Raw genomic sequence first — 16524 nt, forward strand, 5'->3', positions numbered from 1 at the left:
AAGTTTTACTTCTGTATGGGGTGGTTTTGAGAAAGTGTTTACTTCTGCATCTGGCCCGCTTCCTAGTCTAGTAAGTCTAAGCATTGCCAAACATGCTTGGCTCCAAAGGAGAACCTGTGTTTAAAATTACCTGGTGGGGAGAATGTATTTTTCCTGTCTCGTTTTCAAGTGCATGATATCAATGTGCATGGATGGTGGTCTGGGCATGTGCCTGCATGGTGTCTTTTCAGCCTGCTTGTGCCAGAAGCAGAGGCTCGCCTGATCACGCTGACTCTGCATCTACCTGCTTGTCTTTCTGTTCAATTTTCACAATGTCTTTGAATCTGCTGACCTATTTTGTCAGGATGAAGATGTTCTCCAGAATATAGTATTTCAAGGGAATGGGCAATCGCGTGTCCCCACTGAGAGGAGGTTAATACCTGTGAGACATTAGAAAATCTGCCAGGAGAGAATTCCATTTTGAATATACCAGCAACAAAATGCTCAGAGCAGAGCTTGCAATTTATTAAAATCTAGTTAGTTATGTCACCAGATAACTTCATTGAAATCTGACTTTATTGATAGCTCTGCTTATGAATAGACTTGTTTCTTAAAGGTATTGGTGGAAAAAAATTTGATGTAATAAAAATAATCTATTCAATGCAGGGGTTATCTTAACTCTGATTCTGAGCGGTGGAGCACATTTTTCTACTACTTATTGTTTTGCTTGGGTTGTTACATATTTAAAAACCTAGAGCATATATGCTGTGTTAGTGGGGGGAAAGGGGAAGTGTTTGTAATAAAATCTAGTTAGGAATCCATAGTACGTATTTTGTTGAGTTTGGAAATAACTTAAAGAGTAACTAAATGTTCTCAAATGCTTTCAAACCTTTAGAATGGTAATATTTTTTGGTTTGTTATATGTATGTTTTAAATGACAGATTCTAAGGGACTGTGTGACACTGTTGTATTCCTAAATAGAGCACATACCCACTGATGGCAGCTTTGCAATCTGTAGCATTTAGATATCGATATTTTTGGAGGTTGCTAGCTGCAGTCCGTAACTATACCTCAGCCATTTAGCTACTGAAGCCATCCTTTCCACACGTAGGTTCAGATGATTCCCTGGAAGGTCTGAGATTTATCAGATTTTTCTAATGGCAGGCCTCATAAGTCAGATTGAAAGATCTCAAATAGCATATGAGTCAAAGCATCAACAGCTTTAAAATGTCACAAGTGGGACAGCTGGTCTTGCTAAGGGAAGGGGTGCTAACTCTGGGACAAGCGTTGTTTTAAAATGAGCAGAAAGGGTTGGATTTAATAATAAAGAAAAAATCACTTAAGGATATTATGAAATAAACTGTGATGTTTTTGCTGTTTTTGAACATGATGGTATTCAAATTTTGTCAACTTGTGGATTGCTTTTACAGATCTTATGCAACTGAAAATCTGGTAGATGTACTTATTTGTCTTATGTTGCATGAAGGAACAAAAATTAAGTGTAGCATCTAATAAATATTGTTAACGATTAACTGCATTTATTCTCAATCTGACTATTGAATGCATGCACTTGGAGAATCAAAGTGCAGTTCTGCTTTTAGCTTATTTGTGTTTGCTCATGCTACTTCATATGGTAAACACAGCGTTTTATTGAGTTATGCTGTATTTCTAGTGAAATGTTTTGGTGCCCTGTAATTTGTAAGCTATACGAGCTGTTAGAGAGGTCATGTAGTGCAAGCCCCTTCTTATCCCGTGCATTATGAAATCTGATATACAGACTTAGTAGTGGCAAGAGATAAAAACAGCAAGCAGATCAAACAGTCCCCAACTAAGAAATGACCTTAACAGCATATTGGCAACCATCATTAAGCACATGGAGACCCACATGGATTAGTTCTGGAGCCCTTTGTATCTCAGATTTCTGAGCTGCAGGTTGATCTGTAAACCATTCTGAAAATTTCACGCTTCAGCCTTAATTTTCAGAGAAGAGCATTGCTTGATTAACATGGAAAAAAAGTATGATTCTTTCAGTCATATAATGAAGTTGTAATAAAATACGAATTTTGTTATTGGGGATGGAAGGGAATGGATGTGGACTTACTGTTCAACTACTCCAGAAATACTTATAACATGGACAGCTTTACTGTTGCTGGATCATTGTGTAAAGAGAAATTTTCTTTGGAAGGTGGAAAATTAAGCGTCTAGAAATCTTCTGTATCTTTAAATGTTTTTCATTTCTCATTTTACTACCCCTTTTTGTGTTCTTACAAATTGTAGTTCTTTAAAAAAAGTGTTTACCAGTCATTCTTACTAGTAACTCTAGTAAGAAAAATGCAACAAAAAGATGGAATTGGCAAAGGAAGAGTGCTGCTGTGGGTGCATGCCAGAAATTATTTTCTCTGCTTGTATAGTTGCAGCTCTATTCAGAAGCCAGTGTGGCTCTCTTGCAACTGAATAACCCTAAGGGTTTCCAAGAACTGAACAAGCAAGCCAAGAAGAATATGACTATAGATGGAAAAGAACTGATGCTTAATCCTGCTTATTTACTATGGGACCTCAGCTCTGTCAGTCAGGTAGGTAAATTCTGTTACAACATGTAAAGGTTGTAGTATTTAAAACGTGCAAGTAGAGGCTAACTAGTCAATGACAAGGAACATGGGATTTCTTCCAGAAGCTTGGACGTGTTAAGAATCCAGTACTTATTGTGTTGTAAGAAAACATCACAACACTGTCAGATTCTGAAATCAAGGAGGAAGAAGGATCAAACAGAGTAACATTTAATTGAAATTTTCATGTTCTCCACTAAGTGAAAAATTTTGCCCTCTGCACATGTTCTGATAATGTTGTGTGCAGTCAAGTCCTGAAAGGCTTAACTGATGCTGGCTGGCAGATAAACAGGCTTCTTGTGTGGAGGAGACAGAGGGCTTTATTAACAAATATGATTATCTCCTTTCCAATATGTTTCTTAGACATTTTTGCTTTGCAGAATCATAAACGCTGAGCAAATGCTAATTACTTCTCTTCCAGAAATTTTGAAGACCTGAAATACAGATGTCTGTAAGGAAGGGAGGTTTACTTTGAATGCTTTTGATACAAGCAAGGATGTTTGGCTTAGCAAAAAGAAATAACAAGATGTCTATTTCAAGATAAGATCTTCTAAAATTTTGGGGTTTTTCTTCTGCTAGAATTTAATTTTACAGTAAATGTCAAGTGGCACGGGTAAAGTAAATGTGCTCTCTCCAGTAAAGCTTGCAGTCTGTCTTTGTATCCTCTGAGCCTGGCTTTTGGGGAACTTTTCCTTGTTAATACAAACCCTGAACTTAAACTTTATACTTCCCCATGTTGAAATTACGCATTATTTTGTAAATGGGTACCTAGCCAATGGATGCTGGTGTTGCTGAAATGTTTTCAGTTGTTATGTTTTTGAGAACATGTAAGCTGTGTTACTGTACATATTGGAAAAGGAGGAGACGTTTACAGTGTGTAGAATCTGCAGTGAAAATGGTAATTGTTAAAGGTTCAAATTTTTCTTGAGTTTCCTGTTTCAGTTGGGCATACTTATTTTAGAAATGTTCCTTTTAGGCAGCCTTAATTATTATTTTTAGAAGAGGTCGTTAAGTTCTACTAAATGGGAAAAGAAACATATGTTACAGTGTCATGTAACCTAATTTTGTTACTTACCTGAAGAGTTTCTAATTAAAATGTTGTCTTCTAAAAAAAAAAAAAAAAAAAAGAAACTTTTAGCTATTTGATAGTGAATATTAGGCTCAGTTTTGTTAATTTTCTTCTGCTTAAGTTCTTTAAAAGAGCAGGGGATAATTGAGGAGCTGCTACATCATGATACTTCCAGTGTATCTATATTAGGTGACATTTATATATGGCTTATGATGCAATGTATTTGGAAGGCCCCAGCTTCTTAAAAATGGATTTCTGAAAAGTGGTGTTACGGATTTGAAATGCAACTTGGCTTTTGATCAAGATCAGGAAATAATTGAGACTAATAATCCAGGAAAACAGGAGGGTGTGTTTTTTCTGGGGTTCTTTCTTCAAGAGCTGGGATCACACAAAGCACTGTCATCTTGCAGTGTGGTCAGCAGACATCCTAATGATACTAGGTGATCAGCCATTGATGGCAGAAGATTGTGTTGTTCACCTTGATAATTCAGAAGAATATGATCATTTGGAAGAATAATGGTACTTGATCAATGTACTTTTTATTTTCTGATGTCTAAGTCCTCAAATGCTTATGCACCTATTTGCTAAAGCACTCTGTTGTTACCTAGCTGGATCAGAACTGGAATGTTCTATTTAAGATGTAAGAAAGGATTTTTTCTTTTTATAGTCTAAACAGGATGAAGATATTTCTGCCAGCCGTTTTGAAGATAATGAAGAGCTGAGATACTCATTACGATCAATAGAGAGGCATGCCCCTTGGGTACGACATATTTTCATCGTCACTAATGGGCAGATTCCTTCCTGGCTTAATCTGGATAATCCTCGGATAACCATAGTGACACATCAGGTAAAAGCCAAACAAACAAAAACCAAACAAAAAATGCCACCAAAAACCCCAAACAAACAAAAATACCAGCATGAAAGTGCCACTAGTAAAGATTCTGTGTTTGTTTTAAAATGTAGTTATCCTCTTTCAGCTAAAGGCTGCGTTTATTTGGAAGGTAGAAGTGACCACCTCTTCCCCATCCCATCCATGGTTTTATTAAACCCCAGTATGTCTTTGTATTTTGGCTAAGCAGATAACTGAATACATATCAAGCCTTCATTTAGTCCACTTTTCCAAATACTTAGGCTTCAGCTAACGTATACCCATGTCCAATTTCCTTATAAAGTCTATTTATAAAAAAACTGGGGAGAAGAAAATGTAATGTGAATCCATAAATAGTCTGTCAGCACCAGTAATAACCTAATAAGCTTGTGTTGAGACAGGATGGATTACAATTACTGGAACCAAGAAGATGGCTGCAAAAAAAGTAGCTATGCTTTCTAAAAAGCTTATTTAAAAAGAGAAGGGGAATCCTTCAAGCTTCCTGAATAAGTGAAACAAAAATACTCTAGTAGCTTCTTATTATGAATTCGGGAGTATTTTGGTATCTGGACATGCCATAGGAGCCCTGTGTAACCTAAGTGGTAACAAGATACTAATTGAACTTCTGTTGCTGTCTGCTTGTGAAGTTACTTGAAAGAGATGGAAGAATCCTGACTTTTTGAATGCTGGAACAGGCTCAACTTGCTCGAAATTTTGTGCAGCCTGTACTGCATGAGAAGTATAAATATGTGTCAATAGGCCCGTTCCAGTACCCAGTGAAAGAGGAGTTTGTGTCTTTGCATTGAACCAGGTGCAGTTTCTTAGTTAAGCAGCAGACTTGAAAATGGTTTTGTGTGGGAAAATGATATAGTGAAGTTTTAGGGTTTTTTGCTAAAACAGTTTCACTTTTTTTGTCTTTCATAACTCTTCTTGATAAAACTGTTTTTTTAGTAGATAAGTATGAAAAATATCTGATGTGCCTGACCTTTTATGGTTTGGGTGGTTGGTTTTTTTATTTTATTTGTACCTTCTGAATCTGTTTTTGGGTTGTTGGGACTTTTTTGTTTTAGGAAATATTTCAGAATGTGAGTCACTTGCCTACCTTCAGTTCACCAGCTATTGAAAGTCACATTCATCGTATCAGTGGCCTCTCTCAGAAGTTTATTTATCTCAATGATGATGTTATGTTTGGGAAGGATGTTTGGCCTGATGATTTTTACAGTCACTCTAAAGGTCAAAAGGTAAGCCATTATGAAAGAATTTTTTACCAGCAGTATATGTAGAACTTTTCTATGCTAATAGAATAAAAATCAAAGAAATACTCTTTGAAAGGGAGAGCAAATATAAGAAGATTTGCCTTCGCTCCCCACTCCCCCTTTTACCTCTAAAGGCTCGTTATTCTTAACTACACAATTGTTAGCAAAGGTGCAGGGTGGGGAGGGCTCTGTCTTTTTTTGTATGGGTGCTGTGTTGATGTGATGTTTGGGTTGCAGAATGACTTTTATTCATATTCACGCACAGTTTTCTGGTGCTATAATGGTTCCTCTGTCAGGCTTCATGCTTTAGTTTATCAGTGTCATTCTCTAATTCTCCCACTTTCTGTTGAAGCACTAGTAAGACTGATGTGATGTTTGGCAGCTGTCAGTCTTCCCTCCCTTGTAAATTCTTTTTGTTTTGTGGGAAATGTTCAAAACAAAACAGAATCAATTCTTCCATGGGAACACTTGAGGTCAGATGACATTCAAACTGGTCTAATATTTAAATTTACCATTAATTACTTTTGTTTGAGACACGCATAATATCTTGGCCCAAACTACATATATTCATATATATAGTTATTTACTAAAAGATACATTGTTGCATGTTCATGAACATAAAGTAATTTAGTCTTTCAACAGACTTACTATCAACACCTGGGGTTAAGCAAGGAAAGCAGGCTGAGGAAACATTAGCGATAGTCCATGCATAAAGACTCTGGTTGCCAGCAGAGTTTTTATCCATGAGCTTGATCTACAAGAGCAACATGGAGGAAAAAAACTAAGCTTTATATTTATTATTAAAGCAGTCAGTACACAAGACACTAGAGACCACTGAATTAAACACTTCATGCAGGCAGATGTGCACGCTTGTGTACACACACAGAAGGATTGTACAAAATTAGTTTAAGTTACCCAAAAATTACAGTTTCGGTACTTGAGGATGTTAGGAGGGTTTTAGTTCTTTTAAATCTTTAATGATGTAGGCATATAATTGTGAAATCATATTGTTAGTGCATTTCTATTGTTCTTCAGTTATTCTTGTCAGTTATGATGATAAAGTCAGCTTAGGTGCAATGTTGTTTGTGATAACCTGATCAGTAAGTGTTTCAGGAGGAAATGTGCTGCTAAAATCTGGAAACAATAAGGCCTAAAGGAAAATGTGTGTGGTTTTTAATGCCTCCCCAGTTGAAAATACACACACCCACACACTTTTTTTTATCTTGGCAATTCTTAGAATTATTTAAGTCGTAGAGGATCAGATGTTTCAGGGATTATGTTCAACATGTGCTGCTTATCTCATGACTTGTTAGTAATGGAGAAACATTTTGAGTCAGGAGAATAAGTGAACTGCAGGGCTGTTTCAGACTTTAAGTTCCCCCTTTTATCTGATAAAAGATAAAATACTAATTTTCATTGGAATATGGTTTGCTTTCTATTTCTGGCCATTGCTGCCTTGCTGTATAGCCTTGGGATTTCTTCAGTTCTTCCTTCTGTTTGAAAGGGTTAACATGAATTTCACAGGTAATAGAGTTTAAATGCTCTTTGTAAAGCTTTGAATACTTGAGGTACTATACACAGGGAGGCATTTTTTTAAGTCTGTATTCCAAGAAACAAGCTCAGTTGACTTCTATTTGCCAGTCCTTGTCTCAGACTGTAATGTTGTTCCAGGTTTACTTGACTTGGCCTGTGCCAAACTGTGCTGAGGGATGTCCTGGCTCATGGATTAAAGATGGTTACTGTGATAAAGCCTGTAATAACTCAGCATGTGATTGGGATGGAGGTGATTGCATTGGTAAGACAGCGATGTTAAGTTTAGAAAAAGTGAACTGTTTTTTCTTATAAGAATAATTCTGTAATTTGTCATTCTCCTGTAACTACAAAATTTGCTTCCTTTAATAACAATAAAAAAGTTGGCTTAAAGATGAAAACCTTATTTCCTGCAAACTACAAATTTCTATGGAAAATGACAGCAAATAGTAGAGCATAAGAAAATCTTTCTTTGGGTACCAAATTTGACTAGCTGAAAGGAAGGTTTTTGAAATGCAAATTATTATGAATATTAATTTTAGATATTATATATAAAATATATTATTTGGACTCAGAATCCAAATAATAACAGGACTGTGAAGCTGCACCATTAGTTCCTAGATCAAATTTTCAGGACTGCAGGGTAGGAAAATGAAGTGGTACTTATGGATTGAGAAACTGATACCACTTTAGGGTGCTGTAAAATCAAGACTGCAAGTACAAGAAGTAGTGAATCAGTTTTGTGCCTGCCTTTTTGAAGTTAAGACAAAATACATTGGAGTTTCTGTTGCAATTTTAATTTGGTTCCTAAACTTCTACAGTGAGATTGTGCACGCTATAGATTTTACAGTAACTCCCAGGGTCTAGTTAGCATTTCCCCATTTTAATTTCACTGGTGATAAATAAGGTTGTCTACTCTTCAGTCTAGCTTTAATACTGCAGCTTAAAATGTGCCTTTCCTCAGAAATAAGGATTTCAAATGACTGGGGTTTTTTGGTTTTCTTTTCTCTCCCTGTAGGTAACAGTGGGGGTAGTCGCTATGTTGCTGGTGGAGGTGCAGTTGGAGGTATCGGGAATGGACCACCATGGCAATTTGGTGCAGGAATAAGTGGTGTTTCATACTGTAACCAAGGCTGTGCTAATTCCTGGCTAGCAGACAAATTCTGTGATCAGGCCTGCAATGTCCTCGCCTGTGGATTTGATGCTGGTGACTGTGGCCAGGGTATGTAAAATATATTGCTGATAAACTTTCTGTAGGGTTTCTCTTGAATTGCCTGACCTTTTTGGTTCATCGTTACTCTCAGATTGGGCTAAGATGCCCTGTACAGTTGTGGAAAAAGAGTTGCTAGCAGCTGAAGAAAAAAGTCAGATGCTTCTTGTATTCATTAATCCAAACCTGAATCAATATTATATGCTGCCTTATTTAATAAAACCATTATTGACCAAGCTTTGGTGGGGTGCTTGATACTTTGAGGAGCAGCAAGCATCAAACTCCCTGCCCCAAGAGGCTTACAATTTAAATGGAGAAATTACATTTCAGCTATGCAAACAGTCTTTAGCCAAATAAGGACATCTGACTTGATGATGCCCATAGAAATTTAAAGAACCTCTCTGATGCTGACAGCACGAGTTCAAGCCTGGCTCTGGGCTTTTGCCAAAGGCTACTTTCAGTCACCTGTGAAGTTGTCTGAGGTTTATTTTGATATGAAAGACTAGCAGGAGTGAATGAAGTGATTGAGAGTGCTGTGTGGTATAGGCAGGGATGAAAGGATTTGGCCTGTTTAGAAGAGTAGAGGCTCCCCTGCATCTCACTCAGACAAATGTGTTACTGGCAATTCTGTTGCTGGTGGTGAGGTTTTGTTCATTGAGAGCTGACAGATAATCTGTCCTCTGCTGTGGGAGGGAGAAGTTCGATTCAGCCTATCTGATTTTGGAAGTCTGAAATCAAGATGCAGTGTAGTAGTCAAATCCAACTGTTGTAACATTAATCTACTAAAATGTAGCAAAAATGTAGTATGAGCATGTTACTTATGACTGATACATAATTTTAAGTGATGTGTGATAACGAGCCACTTAGATTCTTCAGGCAGAGACTGAAAGAGTGATAAATTATACTGGCTTTTAGAATTACCACTGGAATGTCTGGCAGCTTTATATATCTGAGTATATTCTAGTTATTCGTTATTAAAGATAGGTGAGCAAGAAACTGGAAGCTACAGTAAGTATTCTTTCACAAAGCTGTCTCCCTGCTAATATAGTGAATCTAGCTGGGCACATTACAATTAAAAAACACTGAAAGGTAAGTGTCACACTGCAAATTGACAGAAATTTGGTTTGTTTCTTGTTTTTTTTTCCCCAGATCACTTTGAAGAGATGTACAAGGTGACGCTTCAGCTTAATCAGACCTACTACATTATTCCCAAAGGTGAATGTCTGCCCTACTTCAGCTTCAGTGAAATAGCCAAGAAAGGAATTGAGGGTTCATATAGTGATAATCCAATTATCCGACATGCTTCAGTTGCTAACAAATGGAAGACTATCCACCTCATAATGCATAGCGGCATGAATGCAACTGTGATCTATTTTAACCTTACGTTTCTAAATAAAAATGATGAAGAGTTTAAAATGCAGGTAGCTGTTGAAGCTGATACTAGAGAGGAACCAAAACCGAACACAACTTCCATGCAAAAATCCAACTCCGATTTTAAAACTGTAACTTCAATACCAGAAGCTGAAATGATATTTGAGGATATTCCTGAAGAAAAACGTTTTCCAAGAGTCAGGAGACATCGAAATGGCACAAAAGAGAGTCTACATGAAGAGGTGATAATACCATCAGTAAATGTGTCTCTCCTTCCTGAAGATGTTCAGCTAGCACTGCAGAACCTGGACTTAAAACTACTAAATGGTGATATAACTCAGAAAGGATTTAACCTATCCAAGGCTGCTCTGCTGAGACCTTTCCAGTTCTTAACTACAGTAAAGAGTATTATAGGACTGGAAAAGAAGGGTGTGCATAATCTTTCAGAAGATCAGAAGAACCGTACCAGCTGGCAGAAGCCTTATAAAGATGTAAACGATGGCAAAATAAAAATAAAAGCAAATGAAGAAGTTCCTTCAAGGGTTACAGGAACAAAGGGGACTGTTGTAACAATGAACACAAATAAACCTATTTATAAAGTAAAGCCTAAATCCACACTTCCAGCCCAGAGCATGAGAAATAAAAATGAAACTCGAGAAAAAGTACTGAATGCACTCATATTAAGGGAAACCCAGAAATCAAAACATACTGGGAATTTAGATACTGGAGAAGATGCACAGGGAATGGAAGAGGGAAAAGGGCATGTGCAGGTGGATATAAATGTAAGGGAGGGGCTAGTGGGAAGAAAATTACAGTCTTACGCTGGAAGTTACCAAGGCTTTTTGCCATGGGAGAAAAAGAAGTATTTCCAGGACCTTCTTGATGTGAGTATCTTAACGTCATTGCTTATTGGAATAGTTGCATCTTCCTGCGTTTAGTTGAATACTGTTAATATGATCTATAAAGTTGGAATGCGTCACTGAGATTTTTTTGAAAGCTCCTTTTGACTTTTCATATAAAATCGAATTTGTTTATAATCTGGTCCTCTTAGCTAGGTGGCAAAAGCTGAATCGCCATTTCTGTTCCCTTTCTACTGCCTTTTTTTTTTTTTGTCAGATTCACTTTTTATTCGTTATGTGTTGGTGCAGTGCTATTGTTCAGACACAGCACTACAACAGAAAGCTTAAATTTTGTTTTGATTGCATTTATGCAAATACGGATCCAGTTTGTTTAAAAAAATGTAAAAAATATGTGTAACGGTAAGTACTTGGGTTCTAAAAGTTAAATTGAAAGTCTACCAACAAAACTGAATATCCAGTATCAAGAAAACCTGTAGGAAGCTTCCTCTGCTTCCAGCCAAAGCATTTTGGCAGTTTTGAAAACCTCTAGAACAGAGGATAGAGCCTGTGCTTCTGTTGGTAGCAACTGTTTTGTACCACTCCAAATAGCAAAGGGGCTGTGTTTTTGAAAGACTACCTTACTGTTCACCTGGGATTGGATTTTGCATGAGGAATCTTTATATTCATAGGACTTCAGTTTTTCAAATATGGATGAATAATCAACAAAAAAAGGCAATATTACAAATAAATCTGATAGCAAGCAGGGACTTTAGCATGTGTGTGTGAGGTGTCAGAGGACAAATATTAAGGAAGTTTTTTATCGACTGCTTTTACTCAAAGCATGAAAATTTTAAGGAAAAGGTTGCCTGTTATCTTTTCTTTTTAAACAGACATCTAAGGAATATGAAGAAAAATATTCAAAATTTCTCTTCCCGTTCTAAAATATTGAAGGAGTTGGCACCTGGCTGAAATGTCATTTTTCCTGTGTGTTTAATGTTTTCAGTCTTTTTTAGTCCTGTAACCTTGATTTATGCCTGTCCTGCTGTTTAGGAAGAAGAGTCATTACTCAAACAAATGTCATACTTTACTGATGGTAAACATTTTGGAAGGCAGCTGAAAGATACATTTGCTGATTCCCTTCGATATGTAAATAAGCTTTTAAACAGCAAATTTGGATTTACATCTCGGAAAGTCCCTGCTCATATGCCTCACATGATTGACCGCACTGTTATGCAAGAGCTACAGGATATGTAAGTATGTCTTTGTTTGGAATAATGTAAAACTGTAGGTAATTCTACCTTTCTATTGATGCTTTGCTATAGCTATTTCCAGTGTGTTGATGGCTACTCATTAAAATTATATTTTGAAAAGGGAAATAGGGAATTTATTACAACATGATAGATGTGCTAAAATAAGGAGACTTTTGAGGACCTTTTTAAAATTCTAAATGAGAATTTGTTTTTAGGTAAGGAATGTTTTACTTTAAGAAACTGGAGCACTAAATTAGTTTACATTCTTATATAGGTTTCCTGAGGAGTTTGACAAGACATCATTTCACAAAGTGCGGCACTCCGAAGATATGCAGTTTGCTTTTTCATATTTCTACTATCTTATGAGTGCAGTCCAGCCACTGAACATTTCTCAGATCTTCGACAAGGTTGATACGGACCAGTCAGGCATTTTGTCTGACCGAGAGATTCGCACGTTGGCCACGAGAATCCATGAACTACCATTAAGTTTGCAGGTACTCTTTCCTTACCAATAACTTTTAGAGTAACTGCAGTTTTAAAGTCCAAAACTGTTAAAATGAGTAAAATCTTTATTTATTCTTGCTTATAGCATCTGTATGTAATACTTGGCAATTCTTAAATTTTACATGGAGAATATAACATTGTGTTCTACTTTATCATTGTTATATGGAGTCAGCAATTAAATTGAGTTCTAGCAGCATCAGAAAAATGGATCACTGGTGTCCGAGTTCAAGAAAGCAGTTAGTGTGAGTTTGTCAGAAAAGATGTTCACTGGTGGAAGCCACTGTGAAGAGTGGGATCCTGCTGTGCTTACTCTTGTTCTTGCACATAGTATAAGATAGTCCTTGCCCTGAGGAACTTGTGGCCTAAAGAAAGAAGTGAGAAAAAGCGTAGCAAAGAAGTCATCGTAGTAAATACTATGACTGTATACAAAGATTCACATTTCTGTTTTTCTGGGAACCTCATAAACAAAGAGACATGGTCTTTGTCGGACTTACGTTCTTAGAGACAGTTAGTAGAGAACGAAATGTACTATTTCTGCTTTACAGAGAGGAATCAACACAAACTAATAATTTGTTCTTGAAATAGCACATAAGATTATTGGCATAGCTGGAACACAGCCCTGCTTTACTGTGTTCCTGACCTGTACCTTAGTCAGAAAAAATTCTTCCTGTCCTTTCAGTTCACTTTTCCATTTGTTTGCTTGATTGGGGGGTTAATATGCCACTGCTGGTTTGGGAATTCTGTCCTGACATCAGCAGTAAAAGTGTGTTTTTCATTAAAAAATGAAAATTACATTGTCATGCTTTGTCTGGTGTCAGTTCAACTATACACTGAGCATTTTCTTTACTTTAGGCATATGGAGAGTTCCCCTGACTTCAGCAGTTCTTGAATTGGGGTCTGCTGAATGTTATGTCTTTTTCCAACAGCAGCATGGAAATTTGTTACGTAGGTAACATTAAATATGACTGTGCACCCTGGATTTTTAGAACTATATCAGTGAGAAAACAGTATTATCTTTTTTTTCTTCTCTTTCTGTTAGGATTTAACGGGTCTAGAACAAATGCTAATAAATTGCTCTAAAGCTCTTCCTGCCAACATCACTCAGATCCATGTCATTCCACCAACCCAGGAAGCATATTATGATCCCAATCTGGTAAGAAACATTGGTTTTAAAAGATGCTTGGTTTCTTTACTGAGCTTGAGAAGGTGGTGTGATTTCTGGAAGGAAAGTATTTACAAAAATTTCTACTTGTGTGCACATGAGGTAAGTGTTTTAAAATGAAAATTTTACAAGCTACTTCCTAACTTAGAGAGCCATTAGTTTCCTTCAAAGGCAAAATAAAGCTGAGCTTTAGAATATTATTATATATGGGATTTAAAAAGTCATCCTTGCTAGGAAAATTCACTGTTCTGAACCAGAAAGACAATAAGCCAAATACTTCTCTGACTGGAACTTTCTGATAAGTCTTTTTCTGAATTATAACCCATGTATTTAAAAACAGAACAAAACCCAAAAAAAACACCAAACCATCAGATGGACATCTTTAGAATAATTCTTCATAATTTGAAGACTTCAGTTTAACTCCTGTTAACTTCCAAAGATGGTCTGACAGCGACATTGTGAATTTCAGCAAGAAGTGCACAGTCCTGCACCTGGGGAGGAACAACCCCATGCACCAGTATTATGCTGTGGGCTACCTAGCTGTGGAAAGCAGTGTGGCAGAAAGACCTAGGGGTCCTGGTGGACACTAAGTTGAACATGAGCCAGCAGTGTGCCCTTGCCTCACAAAGAGGGCTAATGGTATCCTGGGCTGCATTAGACAAAGTGTTGCTGGCAGGTCAAGGGAGGTGACCCTTCCCTTCTACTTAGCACTGGTGAGGCCGCACCTGGAGTTCTGGGTCCATTTCCAGGCTCCTCAGTACGAGGGACACATGGAGATACTGGGGGGAGTCCAGTGAAGGGCCATGAAGGTCATTAAGGGACTGGAGCATTTCTCTTATGAGGAAAGGCTGAGAGAGCTGGAACTGTTTAACCTAAAGAAGAGTAGTTTCAAGGGGGGATCTCATCAATGAATATAGATATCTGAAGGGAGGGCACAAAGAAGATGGAGCCAGGCTCTTCTCAGTGGTGCCCAGTGACAGGACAAGAGGTAATGGGCACAAACTTAAAACACAGGAGGTTCCCTCGGAACATCAGGAAACACTTTTTTACTGTGAGGGTGACCAAGCATTGATACAGGTTGCCCATTTGTGGGCAGTCTCCATCCTTGGAGATATTCAAAAGCCGTCTGGACATAGTCCTGGGCAACTGGCACTAGGTGGCCCTGCATGAGAAGGGGTGTTGGACTAGATGAACTCCCGATGTCCCTTCCAATCTAAACCATTCTGTGAAAAATGAGGTCTTAGGACTAGATGTTCCTTAAGGATTTAAGTCCTTAATTTCTATTTTAGTAGTTAAATTATCATTAAAATCTGTTGGAATTTAGGAATGTAGAATCTTTAGAACTGATGCTAATACCTAAATTTCTTTTTACAATGAGAATTTAATTCCTGCTTCAACCTATGCATTTGAAAAAAATGTGAGTGTCCTTTGCTAAATTGATGACCTGGTGTTTTATAGCTTCAAACCAATACTGTATCAAAGCAAAAATAATTTTGATGAGTACAGATCATGAACTGTTGGGTAGTAGAAGAGCATTATTGATCCCCAACACATGCAAACCATAGTACAGAGATCTACAATGTGTGTAGATAAATGTATATGGACATTGACTATTTTTTCTTTTCGTTTTATTTTTTCCTCCCCTCTGGACAGCTATCCTGCCTTGTATTCTTATCAGGTTATGTTACAAGGTTTTAAAAATATTTTCCCCTAAGTCTGAATTCCAGCAAAGTTCTCTGGAAAGCCATTGTGTCAGCCTGATTTGAAAAAATGGAATTGTGGATTTGAGAATCTTGCACAGTCTGAGAACATTACATCCAGTATAGCCTTACTTCATTTTGCCTCTTCATGACTCTCAACTCAGTTTGCAAAAGTCTGTGAAGTAAAAACTTTGAAGAGTAGTAATAAAGGATGGCTGCTATGAATAAGTTTTAAGATGGGGTTAAAAATAAGTTGCAGTGGTTGGGAACAATGTCAAATTACTTAAATCTTTGTGGAGAGTTAGTAAAATATTACTAATTAAGCAGTAATGCCTAATGTACTAATGTTATCAGTCAGTTCAAATAGTGACAAAATAGTGTTTGTGTTTAGCACAGAGGCTTAATTTATTTTTACTTCTGTGGTCTGCAACAGCTAAATTTCTTGGAATGTGTTTACTGCCATAGATATTTCTATGGTATTTCCCTTGAGAACAGGGATTTTATTTCCCAGAATTGTTTCAACATAGCTTGTGATAGAAATAAGGCTTAATGTGTATCAGCTGTTCTGCAGAGTTTGCCTGGCCAGTGTTACTGGTAGTCTCTACCAAAGGAATGTCAAAGACAGCTGTCAAATGAGCTACATTTTCTGAATATTTTATTGAGCATAAAATCTAGAAGTTGTAATGTTTTTGCCAAAAGTAATCTGTATTTTTCATATAATACATGTATGCATAGGAAATCGTGATGTTATGCACCAGTATCTTTTTTTTTTTTTTTTTCCCCTCAACAGTTGATCAAGAAACTAGCGCTTTTCATTCCAGGAGAATAAAGTGTAACGCAGGCCTTTCTAGCTGTAATATAAGTTTTCGACAAAATAGATCTTTATAACAGACTCTGTAATTTTCAGTAACCTATAATCTAAGCAATGTTTTCTTCCAGCCTCCAGTAACAAAAAACCTAGTGACTAATTGCAAAGCTGTGACTGACAGAATTCGTAAGGCATACAAGGACAAAAACAAATACAGGTATGTTGTTACAGTCCTGTGAAAAGCCATGCTAGGTTTTGTAAAGTAATAAGAAGAGGTCTAAATGCATACATGACCAAAGATAGTATATGTATGTTAACAAATCTTAGCTCAATTTACTTTAACAGTGCAACTGAAGAAACATACTGATATCT

The 16524-nt window shown here is 37.0% G+C and overlaps 1 protein-coding gene across 1 annotated transcript in view; it reads left to right on the forward strand.

Annotated features, from left to right (window-relative positions):
• GNPTAB (N-acetylglucosamine-1-phosphate transferase subunits alpha and beta) overlaps nucleotides 1–16524 on the forward strand; it is a 48483-nt gene that overhangs the window by 22545 nt on the left and 9414 nt on the right. The window contains exons 8-17 of the mRNA XM_059816524.1: nucleotides 2391–2552; nucleotides 4322–4501; nucleotides 5593–5763; nucleotides 7450–7573; nucleotides 8327–8530; nucleotides 9668–10773; nucleotides 11779–11978; nucleotides 12253–12472; nucleotides 13522–13635; nucleotides 16284–16369. Of these exons, the coding sequence (XP_059672507.1) occupies nucleotides 2391–2552; nucleotides 4322–4501; nucleotides 5593–5763; nucleotides 7450–7573; nucleotides 8327–8530; nucleotides 9668–10773; nucleotides 11779–11978; nucleotides 12253–12472; nucleotides 13522–13635; nucleotides 16284–16369 (2567 nt within the window). The remainder of the gene's footprint in view (nucleotides 1–2390; nucleotides 2553–4321; nucleotides 4502–5592; nucleotides 5764–7449; nucleotides 7574–8326; nucleotides 8531–9667; nucleotides 10774–11778; nucleotides 11979–12252; nucleotides 12473–13521; nucleotides 13636–16283; nucleotides 16370–16524) is intronic.

This window comes from Gavia stellata, chromosome 4, assembly GCF_030936135.1.
Source record: "Gavia stellata isolate bGavSte3 chromosome 4, bGavSte3.hap2, whole genome shotgun sequence".
Classification (NCBI taxonomy): Eukaryota; Metazoa; Chordata; class Aves; order Gaviiformes; family Gaviidae; genus Gavia; species Gavia stellata.